Consider the following 17730-nt stretch of genomic DNA (forward strand, 5'->3'; position numbering starts at 1 on the left):
TCTGAAAAGAAGGTAATGCATAAAATTGGAGAGGTGCAGCTTGACCTATCGTTGATGCGGCAGGATTTTTAGAAGATTCGTGAGCGTGTGTCGGAGACGGAGGCCCTCATCTTCATACTAGAGGATACTACAGTTCCTTTGCCACAGAAAGTTGCTGGTTTGGAGGCTCAGATGGTTTCAGTTAAACAAAAAATGTCAGACATGGAGGGCCGCCTCAGACGCAGCAATGTTAGGCTGGTGGGTCTCCCTGAAAAAGCAGAGGGTGAAGCTCCAGAGACATTATTGGAGAATTGGATGATCCAGACATTCGGCAGAGGGGAGTTCACGGCCCAGTTTGCGGTGGAGAGGGCGCATCGGATTCCGACTCAGATGCAGCCTCCTGGTGCGCAGCCATGAACATTCATTGCTAAAGAGCTACACTATAAGGATCGGGATACTATTCTGCACCTGGCTCGGACCAAGGGCCCCTTAATGTATCAAAACCAAAGAGTGGCTGTATTTACTGACTTCTCTGTGGATATACAAAAGAGCAGAGCTCAGTTTATACAGGTGAAACGTCGCCTTCATGAGATGCAATTGCCATATGTTCTGCTTTTCCCGGCCAGATTGCGTGTGGTTGCAGATGGAACTACCCTTTTCTTTGGATCGCCATCGGAGGCGACTCACTGGTTGGATAGGAGAGCTCCTAGAGGTCTTCGTCCGGATTGAAGATGCTTTTGGTGACGTATTGACCTCCTGGACTGAAATGATGCTATTAAAAATTGTATGCCTTAATAGTTATAATTTTTGAGAGATAAGCTCCGTGGATGTATATCACTTTGATTTATGTTTATACATACTGAAATGCTTTGATTAATATAGAAGTTACTGGATGTTTACTAAGTTGTCAATTATAAGGTGATATTTTTGAAAAAATGTTGGATCTTATATTTGGTGCTAGTGGATCGGGTGGGTGTGGGGTGCTGGAGGAGTAGTAGGGTTAAGTTATGGGCTGGGGGGCACCCCTTGCTTAAAGGGGAGCGATCTCCCTCTCCTTTTTTCAATGTTTGCCAGTGTTTCCATAAGTGCATGGAGATAGCTGTGTGCGTTGTTTGAGGAGATGCGGGGTAGGGGTAATGGGAACCAGGTATGTCTAAGTTGGGGGTGGATGTACGGGGAGGGGGGTTGTTTGGATAGGGTAGGGAGGGGTAGGTTTGTTAGAGTTCAATGCAGTGTCAAATGTGATATTTTTTCTCTATACAAGTACTTTCAGATGATGAGGTTAGCTGTTTTGGTATATGTTAATGTGTCTGATTGCTGGCTGGGTGTCTGCTTGAGGTGGAGGGGTTTGATTTCTATGCGGAAATGTCTTGTTTATTCCCTGGTGTTATGGCAAATGGGAAGATGAACAGGGGATTTATTAGATTCCTGACCTGGAATGTTCGTGGCCTAAATGATAAAATTAAACGGTCCTTGGTCATATCTCAATTAAAAAAGTATGAGGCGGATGTTATATGCCTCACTGAGACCCATCTAGTGGGAGGTAAATTGTTGGCCCTTAAGAAACCGTGGGTTGGATGGGCCTGTCATGCTACTAATATGGGTCACTCTAGAGGTGTATCTCTTCTTATACGTAAAAAAGTAAATTTTGTTTTGGAATAGGTGGAATCCGATCCATTAGGTAGATACATTTTGTAAGTGGTATCTTTGATTCTAAACGTATAAACCTACAGTCAGTTTATGTCCCGCCCCTTTATAGTGGAGATGTTTTAAAGAAATGCAGTGATTTTATCTCTCTATCTCCTGACACTCCTGTGATCTGTTGTGGGGACTTCAATAATGTGTTTGACCCTAATGTTGATAGGTGGAGGGAGGTGGGGGATACCACACATGCTAGAAATCAAAATTTGCTGATCTGGTGGAAGAGATGGGCTTGGTGGACGTGTGGCGTCTGAGACATCCTGCAGAGGTTTGTTTTTCATGCTATTCTACTTCGTATAATGCCTTTTCCCGAATTGATTTAGGACTTATATCAAAGGGGTTGCTGCCGGCTGTCTCGGATGTTGCATATCTACCAAGGAGGATTTCAGATCACTCCCCGTTGGTACTGACTGTAAAGCTTAATGCCTCTCCAGGTCAAGTATTTTGGAGACCCCTTCTGGTTGACATTATTGAAGGATGGAAATACATCAGAATCTCAATGGGAAGGGTATTTTGCTACTAATGTGGATACAGCGGCTCCACCTCTTGTCTGGGACTCATTTAAGGCTTTTTTAAGAGGTTCCCTAATTAGAAGTATTAACTGTTTCAAAAAAGAGTCTAGGCTGAGAGCTGATAGATTAGAAAAGGAGGTTTTGCAGTTGGAGGAGGTGTATCTCTCCTCATATGGCTTCTGACAGGCTGGCTTGGTTGGCGGTACAGCGAGAATGGTCAGACTGCTTGTTAGACAAATCAAGACGTAAGTTGTTATTTGCTAAGCATACTCCGTACTTTGAAGCGGATAAGTGTGGCAGGTTTCTGGCATATTTGGCTAGAACTGAGAGGGCGGCGACTGTTGTGGCGGGAATTACGGATACCCTGGGTGTTGTGCATACTGTAACTGAAGAGATTAGTGATGTTTTTTATGTGTATTTTAAAGATGCATATGCGTCTAGGGCTGAATACTCTGATTCTGATTTAGACATGTGTTTGGCGGCTGCTTCCTTACCCAAACTAAGTGCAGATAGCAGGGAAAGTCTGGATTTGTCAATCACTGATGAGGAGATTGCAGCTGCAATATCCTCGTTTCCTAATGGTAGGGCCCCGGGCATAGACGGAATTCCTATAGAGCTGTATAAGAAGCATATGGGGTTTTTTGTGCCTCATTTGCAAGAAATGTTTACAAGCTTTAGAGATCTGGGGTCGGTGTCTCCGTCTATGTCTGAAGCTCTTATAGTTTTTATTCCCAAAGCGGGAAAGGATCCCTTGTTCCCGGAATCATACAGACCTATATTGCTATTGACAACGGATATTAAAATATTGGCAAAAATTTTACAGGGGGGGCGTGGCTTGAAAGCCAAGCGGGACAGTCACATCTAAACAGAGCTCCGCACAGAAAGAGCCAAAAATACATTTTAGCGGCGGATTGTGGTTGCCCCAATCACACAAATCAGCCCTGAGTCCTGTGTGGGGAAAAGCGCCCACCTGTCAAGCGCTCCAGCGACTGAGACTGAGACGGGACAGAGGGGACTACCCGGAGAGGAGTCACGGCTGAGACAGACTGACGGTGGAGGGGAAATCTCAGAGGAGAGAGCCTGGTCCCTCATGTAAGGTGCACAGACGCAGAGATCCCCGCCTGAAAGCCTTCCTTGTAACTCGTGGTGCTGGTGGAGTGAAACCGGAAGTGGCAGTACGCCATCACTGCCTTCTCTTCCGGTGAATCAGACCCCGTGGTGCCTGCTGGGAGCCATCCTGGGACGTTGTGGAGGGAAAAAAAAAAATAGGTATGCACCTGAACAGCCCCCACACATTATTGTTGCATAACAAACAGAGACAGTGAACATGCACACTGCTAAATGTTTTACCCAATAGCTTTGGGGATGATGCACCAACGCTGATTCAGTGTAGATGATACACACTGTGGATACTGATAATTCCCATGCGTTCAGCTGCTTTGTAACGAAGATTCTACCTTACAGCAATGCAGAATAGTTGTGGAAATACCAATCGATTACCTGCTTGTGATAACATTGCAGTTCCAGTCACTTAACAAAGGGGCCACATGTTATGGATGCATGACAACACTTCAATCCTAACCCAATAAACGCAGCAGATCTGTCATACCTCTCTACATGAAAGATATACAATACAGCTACTTACTGTCTGTAGCAGTCTACAACCAACGATTTCTGCCACCTAGTGGTCATCTATAGTACTGCTTTAAAGATCATCTTTGATTTCACAACAAATCTGACTCCGTACAAGCTACGTCACTACCACTGAATAAATGATATATAACAGAGTGGTTCTTTGTGCCTCTCATCATCTCTCCATGGCTGATAACAACTAAAAGCTTCGAAACTCGCCCTGCCTAAATGACTGATTAAATATCTAACAACAGGAACCTCCGGTGGGCGGTACACCTAGTTGACCGCGTTTTAACATATCTCTTCATTCTCTCCACGGAGTTCGGTCACGCAAGCGGACCTATAGAACGCAGATAACCATTGCAACATTCCTGAAATTAGATATGTATAATTACATGTGTTGAGTTGCTTACTACTAAATATTGCTTATTAGTGTTGAAATATTGATGTGAACGTCTAAATCAATAGTTCATATAAATATCCTTACACTGTGGTATAGTATTGACACTACAGGATCAAAAAGTAATTTTGATGCTTTTGTTCTTTAATACCTCTTTTATTTTAATTTTCTTTCATCTACTAATATGTGATTAGCTTAATGTAAGAAGAGAGAGTTTACAACATAACCTTAGTCACATATTGTTGAATTCCTAATACAATAATCCTTGTCAGAATCTTAGATTAGTGCCTTATAATTGTACTTGGTCTGCTTAGAAATGGAAAAATATTGTAACAAAAATTCATCCAAACGCGGAAACAGCAAGCTGGATCAGAGTAAAACAGGCAAAAACAAGCCTGGAGCGAGCAAAGATGCTTCCTCTCCTTCCTCGCCCCTCTCAACGGGGGACGTGGAAGAAGGGAACCAAACTCCTCTTTACTAAATGCATTGATACTACAAGTACAGACACGGCTCAGACTATTCTAGACATTCTCCTTCCTATTATAGACAAAAAATTCGGAGCTATTCAGGATACCTTTGATGCGGCTGTTGCCAAAATAGCAGAAAACACGGCTAGAATTAACACGCTGGAACAACGTACCAGCGATGTGGAGGATAATGTTCTAGCCTTGCAAAACGGATCTGAACAAGATTCGCGCAGGTGGTCACAAATGCAAGAAAAAATTGATGATCTAGAAAACCGCAGTCGAAGAAATAACCTAAGGTTTATAGGTATTCCAGAATCGGTGAAAGGGCCTGACTTATCCTCTTACCTTAGCCAAGACCTAGTGGTTGCTCTCAATTTACATGACGAAATAGATAATTTACAAATGGAAAGAGCCCACCATCTGGGCTCAATTAGAGAGGGTAACTCTACTAGACCTCGACCTGTTTTGGCTAGGTTCTTAGACTGCAAAGATAAGGAGAAAATATTGATAGCATTCAGGAGGAAGAAACAATTAGAGATTGAGGGTAATAGAATACTGATATTTCAAGACTATTCAGCTATGTTGTCACAGAAGAGAAAAGAGTTTGCACCAGTTTGCAAGTTCTTGGCTGGTAATAACAAAAGTTTCGCTCTTCTGTACCCAGCTAAGCTCAGAGTAGTGGAGAATGGCCGTACACTAATTTTTGAAAATCCGGAGATGGCAAAGAGTCATTTTCAAGTGCCTACTCCGCATTCAAGGTTACCAGCTGGAGCTCGCTCCCCTTCTGATGCACTGACTTGAATGATATAGCATTGTAGACCTAGATAACATGGCGTTAGAAGGTTGATAAAACACATAGTGACTATGTGATACCTGATTATGTTGATAATGTGAACTCTCTCTATATGTATACACATGTATGTGCGTATGTATTTAGTTATGTTACAAATGTTCATTGTTGAAGGTTCTGTGATCTCTGGTAATACTCCCAGGGATCACACGCAAAATTTGGTTAGGAAAATGTTAAGAAAAAGTTTGAGGTATAGAAAATGTAATGCATTATATACTTTGAATATTTAACCTTTTTTGTGAAATATGAAAACAATGTCTCATTTTAGAAATGTGGGGTGGTGAATCCCATGGTTTGGATCAAGTTTACTTATTGATGGTTTTGGTGGGGTTTTTTGCAACCTCTCCCTACACACCTTTGGTTTGACTAATTGCCCCATTGTGGGTATTGGTTAGGAATGCAACCTACGTAGCTGGATTCCCAGAAACCTAATACTCTACAGACCCTTAATTTGTCATCTTGAAATGTGGGTGGGCTTAATTCTATTAAACGTAAAAAAGTCCTTACCCACCTCAAAAGAGCCCATATAGATATAGCATTTCTACAAGAAACACATTGGAGAAAGGATGATGGTTTTATCTTGCGGGGAGGCTGGGTTTAGGATTGTATTTCGGCCTCATATAAAACAAAAACCAGAGGCGTAGCCATAATAATAGCTAGACACCTCCAGTATACAGTTTTAGATACAGTCATAGACCCTGAGGGCCGATATCTACTAATTTCGTTACAAATTAATGATGAAAAAATACCTTCTTGAATATTTATGCCCCCAATGGATCACAACGTGATTTCTACCAGTCTCTAATTCAACTTGTCCTACAACGTGACACCCCTAACCTTGTGATAGCAGGTGACTTCAATTCCGTTATTGATTCAAAATATGATAGGTCAAACGCATCTTCTACAACTAACCCAAGGGCCTCGGAATGCTTTTTTTGGCCTGATGTCCAGGTGTGGCATGGTTGATCTGTGGCGCCTCTTAAACCCAACAGACAGATCCTATTCGTTCTATTCTAATGTACATAGATCTTTTTCGAGGATAGACTATTCATTAGTCACGGACACCCTAATGCCGTGGGTTCGTAGGGCAGACATTGCTGATATAGTTATCTCGGACCATGCAATGATTTCTCTTGCGATCCAAAATCTGAACTCAAGACGGAGGTCTAGGCACTGGAGATTTCCTACTTACCTATACAATTCAGATCATTTTCAACAATTTTTAAGACACAGATGGGCTGAATATCTAGATGATAACATTGACCAACGGGATGACAAAATCCTATTCTGGGACGCTTCAAAGGCAGTTATGAGGGGACAAATAATTGCGTATGTATCTAGGCGCCGTAAGAAGGCTAAGGAAATTTATGATAATTTGAGCAAATTATCGGCTAAGGCATATGCCAGGTTAGCTTCTGACCAGTCGGATATGTCATGGTCTACTTATCGTGAGGCGAGACAACTCTTAGAGAGTTTCTTGACTTCCCAAGCAAAACAACAAATTGATTTTTCAAAAAATAAATTTTTCAGATGGGGAAATAAAGCTGGCAAATTACTTGCAAATATAACCAAACCTCAAACGTAAAAGTCACATAATTGCTCTTAAAGCCCATAATTCTTCTAAGATTCTTACCAAATCGGAAGAGATATTAGAAACCTTCCAGGCTTACTACTCGGCCTTATACAAGGGCTCTACACCAAATCCCCAGCTAATGTCCAAACTTTTGACTGAGGCCGAATTGCCTTCATTAACGCCAGAACAGAGAGAAGTTATGGCAAAAGATATCACTTCCCGAGATGTAGAGATTGCAATCAAGCATTTGAAACTTAATAAAACACCAGGCCCAGATGGCTTTACGGCAGAGTATTAGAAGATCCTTGAAGGAGATCTGGCTCATGTTTTAGCAGATTTGTTTTCAATGATACATAGGGAACGTCCTGTATACCCATCGTTTAATGTAGCCCATACAGTCCTTATCCCTAAACCAGGTAAGGACCCTATGATTGAAGGATCTTATCGCCCTATTACTCTTTTAAACACAGATTACAAACTTTTAGCAAAGATCATGGCGGACCGTTTACAAGGTATCCTTCCTGGGTTGTTAACATCCCATCAGCTGGGATTTGTAGCAGGACGCCACTCGGTCAAAGGTATTAGGACAGCCATATCAGCGATTGTGGCCTCAAGTGTAAGTTCCACCTCAAACATGATCCTTAGTTTAGATGCTCAAAAGGCTTTAGATTCTGTTGCATGGCCTTTTCTAAACGAAATTCTCTCATGCAGGCGCTTTGACACTGATTTTAGAGCACTTGTAGCCTTTCTCTACACCTCCACTAAAACATCTCTATTGGTCAATGGTATCACGGGTTCCCCACTGGAAATGTATAGAGGCACTCGCCAGGGATGTCCACTCTCTCCATTACTCTTTAATTTGGTATTGGACCCTATGCTCAGAGTCTTGCAAAACTGGACGCAACTGGAAGGGAATAAGGATTGGAGATCAGGAAATCAAAATTACAGCTTTTGCTGATGATGTAATGATCTACATATCTAATCCTAAAGTCTCACTTAGATCCCTAATGGACCGAATAGTGGAGTTTGGTTCTGTCTCCGGGTTCTCTGTTAATTTTGAAAAATCTACTGCTGTGTATATGGGAAAGGGTGTCATAGTCCCAACATGGGCACGGGATATTCCCATTACATGGGCAAAGTCGGCCGTGCCATACCTGGGCATCCAGCTGCCAAAAGATATTCACTCTCTATATAACCTTAATAACTCTAGGGTGATAAATGTAGTGGAACATGTGATGAAAGTTTGGAAACCTCTCTGCCTCTCCTGTGGAGGTAGAATAAACATAATTAAAATGATCATATATCCTAAACTATTGTATCTATTACAAGTTTTACCCTTATTATTGACCAGATCAGATGCAATGAAACTGGATGCAGGCTTTAGACGTTTTATCTGGAATTCCAAAAAACTGCGTATTGGGTTGATCAAATTACAACAGTCAATAAATAGAGGAGGGCTGAATTTACCAAATATAACCAAGCGGCCCAATTGCGACACCTTAAAGACTGGTTGCATAACACGGATACTTATACTAATACTACATTAGATCAGAATTTCATTCCTAACCTTAGCTTATTAGCCTTTATTCATCTACATGAAAAAGAACTTCCAATTCAGACTATAAATAATCCAATCTTGTATACTGTGCGTAAACTTTGGCATAGGCTTTGCCACATATACCATTTAAGCCCTTATATTTCAATGAACCTCCCATTATTAAACAACCCTAACTTTCAGGACGGATCAGCCTCCTTCCCATTTACTAACTGGGCAAAATTAGGAATTACTAAGATAAGATCACTAATTGATGCAAATACGCGAAAACCTATGACTTATACTCAAATAAGCTCTACTTATCCACAACTAGCCCCTCATCATCTAGCAATATTTCAATGCCAACATTACATTAATACAGTACGGAGTAAAATCTCCTCGGAGGATTGGGATAATCCCTTGGAGGCTATGCTTTCGAGACCTCCCCTGACCCGTCAAGCCATCTCACAGCATTATTCCCTATTACGTACCCAATTTGACTATAACCATTCTAAAACTGGCCTTTCATTGTGGCAGGAACAATTCCCTCACCTGACACCAGAGGTTCTTTTAAAGGCACTGACCAATTCCATTAAAATATTACCGGCCATGACCTACACAGAAATGTTCCTAAATATCTATCATAGGGCATAGCTGTCTCCATCTCGTCGATTTCAGATAGGTCTATCAGAATCACACTGTTGCCCGAAATGTGGGTCTCCGAGAGCGGATTTGACACTGTTTTTGAGAGTGTCCCCCAATTAAACGATTCTGGACCCAGATTTGGAGATTCTCTAATACACACCTGGTAAATTATGCGCCTCTATCTCCGGAGTGGGCGATATTCGGAATACTTCCAAATACTTGCAAAGTTAGTAAAGGATGCAAGAAACTACTATTAGCAGTCTCGGCTGCGGCCAGGAAGAGCATACTCCAGGTCTGGGCCCAGGATTCCCCTCCTATGTTTTCCCTTTTTAAAGAAAAGCTCTATCACATATTCCGAATGGATTGGATAGAGACGTCTTTGCAGAAATAGGTTAGAGTAAAGCAGTTCTTTGACGCATGGGAGAGCTTTATAACTCTCTTACCCCGTATCATACGTACACAACTTTGGAATAGCTTCCACAATACTGAGTGGTACGGGTTAAGAATGGTCTCAGCGGACCCTCCGATTGACTTATCTCCACCTTCTAATGGTTAAGTCCTAGACAAGATGGATTATTTGAGAAGAGGATATAGGGGATGTTAATGACTTATTGAATTGTTTGAAAAATGTGAAAATATGTATTTATTTCATAATGCATTCAATTGTATGTGTGATATTGTATACCTCAATAAAAACTGTTTGTAAAAAAAAAAAAAAAAAATATTGGCAAAAATTTTAGCGTCTCATTTGAGTCGGGTGAGTGCACTCTGACCAAACTGGTTTCATGCCGGGAAAATCTACAGCTATAAATTTGCATAGGCTTTTTTGTCATCTGCAGTTGCCCCACCCTGCAGAGGAGGAGGCGGTGGTGGTGTCGTTATATGGGACTAGGGCCTTTGACTCTGTGGAGTGGAGGTACCTGTGGGCGGTGCTATTGAAATTTATGTTTGGGCCGGTTTTTGTTCAATGGGTACGGTTACTGTATTCTTGTCCTACAGCTAGAGTCTGTGTAAATGGCTTTGTGTCTCGTCCGTTTGTTATGGCTAGAGGTACAAGACAGGGTTGCCCTCTGTCTCCCACCCTATTTGCCTTGGCCATAGAGCCACTGGCATGTCTTGTTAGGATGCAGTTGGATATTACTGGGTTGAAGATGGGCTGCAGGACGGACACGATTGCCCTTTACGCAGATGATATGCTGCTTTTTCTGTCATCCTAATAAGTCATTACCTGTGCTACTCCGCGTGGTCTCGGTTTTCGGTAGGTACTCTGGGCTTTTGACCAACTGGGACAAATCTAGTGTGACTCCGATTTAAGGGTACTTGCCCTATAGGTCAAGTCTTGCAGACTCCTCTCAAATGGACTCCGGTATTTAAGTATCTTGGTATCTGGATTTCTGGTGATATGGGTCAGTATATCCAACGTAATGTCTAGCCTCAGATTGATTATCTTAAGAGCCGGGTTGGGGTGTGGAAGCAGCTGCCATGTGCAACGGTCACAGGTAGAATCAATCTGGTTAAAATGATAATTCAGAGAAAATTTTTGTATATCTTGCAGCAGTCGCCGGTTTATATCCTTCATAGTATATTCCGTTGTATTGAGCGTCTCATGGCCTCTTTGGTGTGGGCGGGCAAGAGAGCAAGGGTCAAGCTTACGACTCTGTATTGTTTCCGAGGGTCGGGGGGGTCTGGCTCCGATGAATCTGTGGCTCTATTATTTTGCTTCTAAGCTGGCACATATTGTATGGTTCTGGTCGCGGATGGGTGTGGATCTGCATGATTTTCTAGTCTCTGGGACAGGCTCTAAACATACACAGGCGCAGTTTCTCTTAGCTGGTAGGAAGTCGGAGGGGGTGGTGATCCTTCTTTATTGATACAAGCCATGAAGGTGTGGCAATTTTCATCTCGAATTGGGGGTGAATTGGACCGGGATCCATGTACTCCACTCTGGGATAATCTGGATTTTGGTGAGCTGGTCAGGATGGAGGGAGCTGGAGCTTGGTGTATTTACAATATAGTACATATTAGACAACTGTATGATAATGGGATACTGCACTCGTTTGAGCAATTACGGGGGTTACATGAGCTACCTAGGGGTTACTTTTATAGGTACTTACAGTTGAGACATGCTTTGGCCTCGCAGTTCAGGGGATCTGCCCCAAGTTTTAATTTAGATCTATTAAGGGTGCAGCTGTCAAGGTTGGACGCAAGGCGGCAAATTTCGTCTCTGTATTCATTGCTGTTGGAAGGATCTGGTGTGGGAGGATTGCCGGAATTGCGGTGCCAATGGGAGGGGGATCTTGGGCAAATTAGTGATAAGGCATGGGATATTATGTTGTGTAGTCCAAAACAAGTCACTGCATCGGTTAAGTTTCGCCAGGTCCAGGTTTTCCTGTTGCATAGAGCGTATTTTACCCCTCTTCGGCTCTCTCTAAATTTAGCGGGGGTCAGGTGGTTCTGTGTTCTAAGTGTGGGAGAGAGGGAATTTTTGGCATATGCTCTGGGAGTGCCCGTTGGTCTCATAATTTTGGGGAGAGGGGGGGTTTGTATAACAGGTTGGAGGTGGGAGTATCAGCCATGACGCCAAAACTGTGTATATTTGGTTTGGGTTTGGACAAAAACAATCATCAGCTAATTAAATTACTCATTAACACGATACTTATGCTGGCGAAAGTGGTCACCGCTAGGAAGTGGATGGCACCGGAAGGCCCGACAGTGAGGAGTTGGATTGATCTTGTTAATGACACAGTAGGCCATGAGAGGTTCATGTACACCAGTAGGAATCTAGTGGATAAATATGAAAGGATATGGTACAGGTGGAGAACATCCCCATATATTACAGAAGGATTGAGGGAGGTGGAGCTTTCCTAATGCAGCGTTCAGAGCAGACACCCAGCCGCCTTTAAAGACAAATTCATGAATATTTGACACTGCCTGTGCCCCTGTGTGGGTTTTAGTTTGTTGTACCAGCTTAATGTTTTGGGTTCTTTTTGTTGTTAAAAGTAAAAAATGCAATAAAATTTTACTTAATTTAAAAAAAATAAGACAAAGCACATCAGATTTTGTCTTTCCGATTAAGTATTATTATTGAATTTAGAAACACATACGTACATTTTGATTTTAACTAACTAAACCTAGCTTATCTAAGACACAATCAGCCCGTGAGAACTTTCTTATGCAACAGGACAAAAAAATCTATAAGCAAGCAAAAGTCACCTGCTTTGGAATGGTAAAATTATATATATATATATATATATATATATATATATATATATATATATATATATATATATATATATCTCTATCAGATTTGTAACTTGATAGCAATTTAGCAAAGTGACATCACAGAAAGGCTGCATATCCGCATTATATTGCTGCATAGCGCTGGCATACCCAACAAGAATAGTGTGAGGAATCATTGAAGGGGTCATCATAACTAGCTCCCATTTTACCCTCCCCACATAAGTCTTGATGAGGATGGTTAACAAATTGTGATTTCTACCAGGGATGCCAAATCTTATGATATTTGCATAGAGCCTCTACTTTCATACATGAATCTTTCGTATTTCCAACCGTCATTCACCAAAGCAATCCAGTTTGAAACACCAGGAGGCTCAGGCGCCATCAGGTTTTGTCTTTAATAAAACTGCCATTTTAAGAAAATGACGACAAAGTGCAGAGAAACCACTTCTTAGTAAATATACCTCTTCGATTTCTTGGAGTATAGTTCTTGGCCTCATCTATTTACTTTTGTAAGAAGTTATCCCTTCTTTGTGGAGATATATTTTTTACAGGGATTTTTTATATTCCACCTCTTTAGGTTCCTCCAACATTTACGTGGGACTTTATCTTGTTTGTTCAGCTCTTTAGCTTTCTCTGTCTGAGCCCTTGGACACTGTTGATCTGAGATTTTTGACATGGGAATAATTCATACTTGCCAACAAGTTTCCGGGAAAGGTGGTGTGACCGGAGGACGGGAGGGGGCGAAACCGTAATTTACATTGCGGGGGCGGGGCCAAAATGACGTGTTGAATTTCGGGAGTCTCCCGGACTTTCCGGGAGAGTTGGCAAGTATGGAATAACTCAATCTTGCCATATTTTCAGCTAGAAGGGTTGGTTCAGTGTTTCGAATCCCTATCCTACACACATCATTTTTTTTTTTTTTCCTTCACAAATATAAGGTGCTATTGTGTATGCTTCATTACAACCTGAAGTTATGGCTGATTTCATCTGAATCAGGTGGCCATTATTCCTTTTCTGAAATAAAAGGAGAGGATCTTCCAATGAATTGACACAGATCGCTTTTCTACATGTAGCCAAAGTGTGAAAAATTTTATTGGACAGGGCTCTTTTCTGGTTCTTTCAACACACAGAGGTGGAGTTTGGCCAGCTTTGGAACAGTCTTTAGCCAGGTATATCAGGGCTTCTGTTCATTATTCTTATTTATGCACACTCCACTAGTTCTGGGTGTGCTTCTTTGCAGGATGGACATGGGTCCGTGGCAGAGCAGCTTTACTGGGCAGCCACCTGGCCCTCTCTCCAAAGAGACTAGCTTTGGACATTTGTTCTTTGCGCACAGTTTGTATGAGTATACCTTCCCCTAGTGGCATTATCCCCCAGATAGAATGTAGGAGAAAAGAGGATTTTTGTACTTACTGTTAAATCCATTTTTCTGAATCCATATGGGGAGATGCTGCACTCTCACCCTTTACATTGTGTTCAGTTCTGTTTGGACTATGTGGGGGGTATTCAATTGTTAGCGAGTTTGGAAGTTCGAGCGTGCAAAGTAATTTTTTTGCTAGTTTACCTTATTTTCGAGCGCGAAAACTTCTCACGCAATTCTAATTTTTTTTTTTTTTTTTACCGAAACGGTGTTATCGCGCTCCAAGCGTTTGTCAATGTTAAAGTATAGGCTGGCTGCGAACCCTTAGCGGAAAAAGCTATTCAATTGTTTTTTAACGCCGAGTGTGAAAAAGGCAAATATGCTGTTTTATCTCGCACCTCCTTGGTCTGCTCAAAGAAATTTTTTTTTTATTAAATTAAGAAAAATATACATTAAACTGAGAAAATAGGTGTAAAAGTTCATAAAAGTAACCTAAAAAAAGAAAATTACTAAAAAAAGTGTATAATAATTTTTGGAAATTTCCCCCTTTAGAAAAAACCATAGTGGTGCATGTATTTAAACTTTTTTATATTATTCTTTTGTTTTTAAGGGGGGGGGGGGTGGTTGTGCCAAAAAGTATCATGTTTTTTTATTTATTTCTTAAAAGCAAAATCGTTTGCTCCCCACTCTATTAAGTCTTTGCCCTAGTGCTGGCAGGCTATTGATGTGTGATAAATTTGACGTAGGGTTCCCCCTAATTTAATTGAACCAGCACTAGACAAACCAGCCGGGGTGATAGGCACTATAACCATACTTGCCAACTCTCCCGGAATGTCCGGGAGACTCCCGCATTTCGCGAGAGTCTCCCGGACTCCCGGGAGAGTATGGCAATCTCCCTGATCTGTCCACTTCCTAGTGAAGTGGGCAGAATTCGGTTTAAACGCCGCGATTCACCGGGAATCGCGGCGTTTGGCCCCGCCCCCGCAGTAAAATGACGTGATTTGCGTCGTCACGGGGCTAAAATGATGCGATTTTCGAAGCCCCGCCCCCTACACGCCCACCTCCCCCTTGCATCTCCCGGACGTAAATTAGAAAATGTTGGCAAGTATGACTATAACGGGGGGGGGACGGGACGCAGTTTGGGTCCCACGCCCATAATGACTAAACACCCACAGACTGTTCAGCGCTGGCCTGGATTCCCTAGGAATTGTGGTCCACTAAAAAATGTAAGCGGGCCACCCCCCTAGGGACACCCAGGCCAGTGCCGATAGCACTAGGGCTCTTCCTACTACCCCTGGGCTGTGGGTAGTAGGGTAATAAATGGGGATTTTGTATGAAAAAAAACAAAAAAAATAATTTTTACTTGTGGAACTACATATCCCAGCCAGCCATGTTGTCCTAAACAGTGTGGGCATGCTGCTACTTGTCTAACTACAAGCACCAGCGTACCCATAGCACCCAGGGCATGTTTGCACTTGTAGTAGAACCACAAGTGCCAACATGCTCTTACACCCACGGCTGGCTGTGATCTGTAGTTCAGTTTTATGATGCTTTACTTACACACACTCATTTACGCAAAGTCCCAACAAATATTTTTACCTTCGAAGAAAGGTCCGGCTTGCCCACTGTCCCACAAATATTTGTACCTTACAAATGTCCATGCTTGGCCAGTGTTCAAATGTTTGTAAATTTCAACAAATGTACCTCCTTGTAAAATCTTTAATTCTGCTGTACAGGGGGGTCCATTGTTGCTTGCAGTGCTGGGGTCCTTCTTCATTGCAGTGTGGGGGCCCATTCTCTTGTGCAGTGCTGGGGCCCTTCTTGATTGCAGTGTAGGGGCCCAATCTCCTTTGCAGTGCTGGGGCCATTCTTGATTGCATTAATTTACTTTTATTTTTTTATAGTAAAATGAGTGCCTTAACCACTCCTCATTTCAAACTCGCTAGGACCAATAATAGAGCGCGAGGGGGTGAATGCAAAAAAACAATTGAATTGAGGGGGTTTTTTTTTAAACGCACGCTCGAACAGGAAAAAACGAACGCGTTTTTTTTTTCCCGAGCGCGAAATTTTAACGCATCTCGCTAACAATTGAATACCCCCCTGTGTCTGGATTGTATTCTTGTGTTTACCCTTTCTTTTGGGACTTTGCAAGTTTTGAACTGAGGAGTTGTAGAGTTGGTAGAGGGGAAGAGCTACATTCTTCAAAAGTTTAACCCTTAAGTGTCCAGGTCTTGCATCCTTACCTCAACCCCAAATGTTGCAGTGTCCCCCAGATGGATAGGGAGACTGTAAGTTAAAAAATACTCATTTTATGATTGATAAAAGTTACATATACTTGTGAATCAAGCATTTAAACTTTGTTTTCTACGTGCAAGAAATAACATTGAGTAAAGAGAAATAAAATTGAAAATGTTCTCCCTTCTCTATTTCTAGTTCAACTTAGAGAACGAAAAGGATCCTGTTGTTATTGTGATTTCTACCACTGGAACTGGTGATCCTCCAGATGACGCTATAAAATTTATAAAGGAAATTCAAAGAAAAGAGGTGGCAGATGATTATTTTGCACCTCTGCGATATGGATTGTTAGGTGAGTGTCATTCCAGGTAAATTAATAATAATGTTTGCTTGATGACCTTGCTTCTGGTTCCTGTAATATCCTCCTTATGAACTAAAAATATACTGTCTTATTTAAATATGCTGTTTACTTTTTCTGAAATAAAGTAAAAACTTCTGTTATTACTTTTTTCTTATTATACAACGTAGTGGTTTATTAAAATAAGAAAAGAAAAGAATGTTTCGATAATAGAATAATTGGCTTGACATTTTTGACAGCTTCAAAATTGAAAGCAATCATCTAATTGTTAGTTACAACACATTTTCTTCAGTAGTAGAATGGTTCATAAATGTGCACCAAAATCTTTTTCACATACCATCAACTGTGTTTAAACTGCATCCCTACATATACAGTATTTTATTGTCTTGCTATGAATTGTGACTTTACTTTACAGCCCTTGGCGATTCTGAATACACCTACTTTTGCAATGGTGGGAAAGTAGTTGACAAGAGACTACAAGAACTGGGTGCAAAACATTTTTATGATACTGGATATGCAGATGATTGTGTAGGGTAAGAATATCCTCTTCTTTAAATGCAAATTGAATGCTGATGTAAGCTGGGTATTGTAGCTTTTATTTAAAGATTTTTTTTTTGTGTGTATATCATATGGTATAGCTTTTTTTTTTTTTTACTTTAAGATTGTGGACACAAGCTACAGCTAGCTGTATGCTTGCCTAGACCTTCATTTAATATTTTTGTTTGCATAAATAAATACACATTTGTATAATTGCAACATAGGTCATTTAAATATTAATGGTGTTATGTGAACTTTAATAGTGATGGACAATTTTAGGTCATCATCATCTATTTATATAGCACCGGTCACTAGAAAATAAAAGGCCACACATTTTACAATCCTTTTACCTATCTTTCTCTCTTTCTGCTTCTTTTAGCTGGTGATATATCACCTAATACTGGTCCCCCACATTCCTCACACACACATATATCAGAATACTATCGCAATACAGCAAACCTCAAATGCATCATCTGTCTCCCCTCTTTTCCAAAGTCCTTTAAATGTGCCCTTTGGAATGCTCGCTCGGTTTGTAACAAACTTACCTCCATATACTACCTCTTCCTCTCAAACAACCTCAACATTCTGGCAATAACAGAAACATGGCTTATGCATTCAGACACTGCCTCACCTGCAGCCCTTTCACATGGTGGCCTTCATTTCACCCACACTCCCAGACCTGGAGGCAGACAAGGAGGTGGGGATGG

The 17730-nt window shown here is 41.5% G+C and overlaps 1 protein-coding gene across 1 annotated transcript in view; it reads left to right on the forward strand.

The window, feature by feature from the left end:
• MTRR (5-methyltetrahydrofolate-homocysteine methyltransferase reductase) overlaps window positions 1–17730 on the forward strand; it is a 209374-nt gene that overhangs the window by 58442 nt on the left and 133202 nt on the right. The window contains exons 3-4 of the mRNA XM_075212756.1: window positions 16327–16480; window positions 16902–17019. Coding sequence (XP_075068857.1) covers window positions 16327–16480; window positions 16902–17019 — 272 coding nt within the window. The remainder of the gene's footprint in view (window positions 1–16326; window positions 16481–16901; window positions 17020–17730) is intronic.

Source organism: Mixophyes fleayi, chromosome 5 (assembly GCF_038048845.1).
Source record: "Mixophyes fleayi isolate aMixFle1 chromosome 5, aMixFle1.hap1, whole genome shotgun sequence".
NCBI lineage: Eukaryota > Metazoa > Chordata > Amphibia > Anura > Limnodynastidae > Mixophyes > Mixophyes fleayi.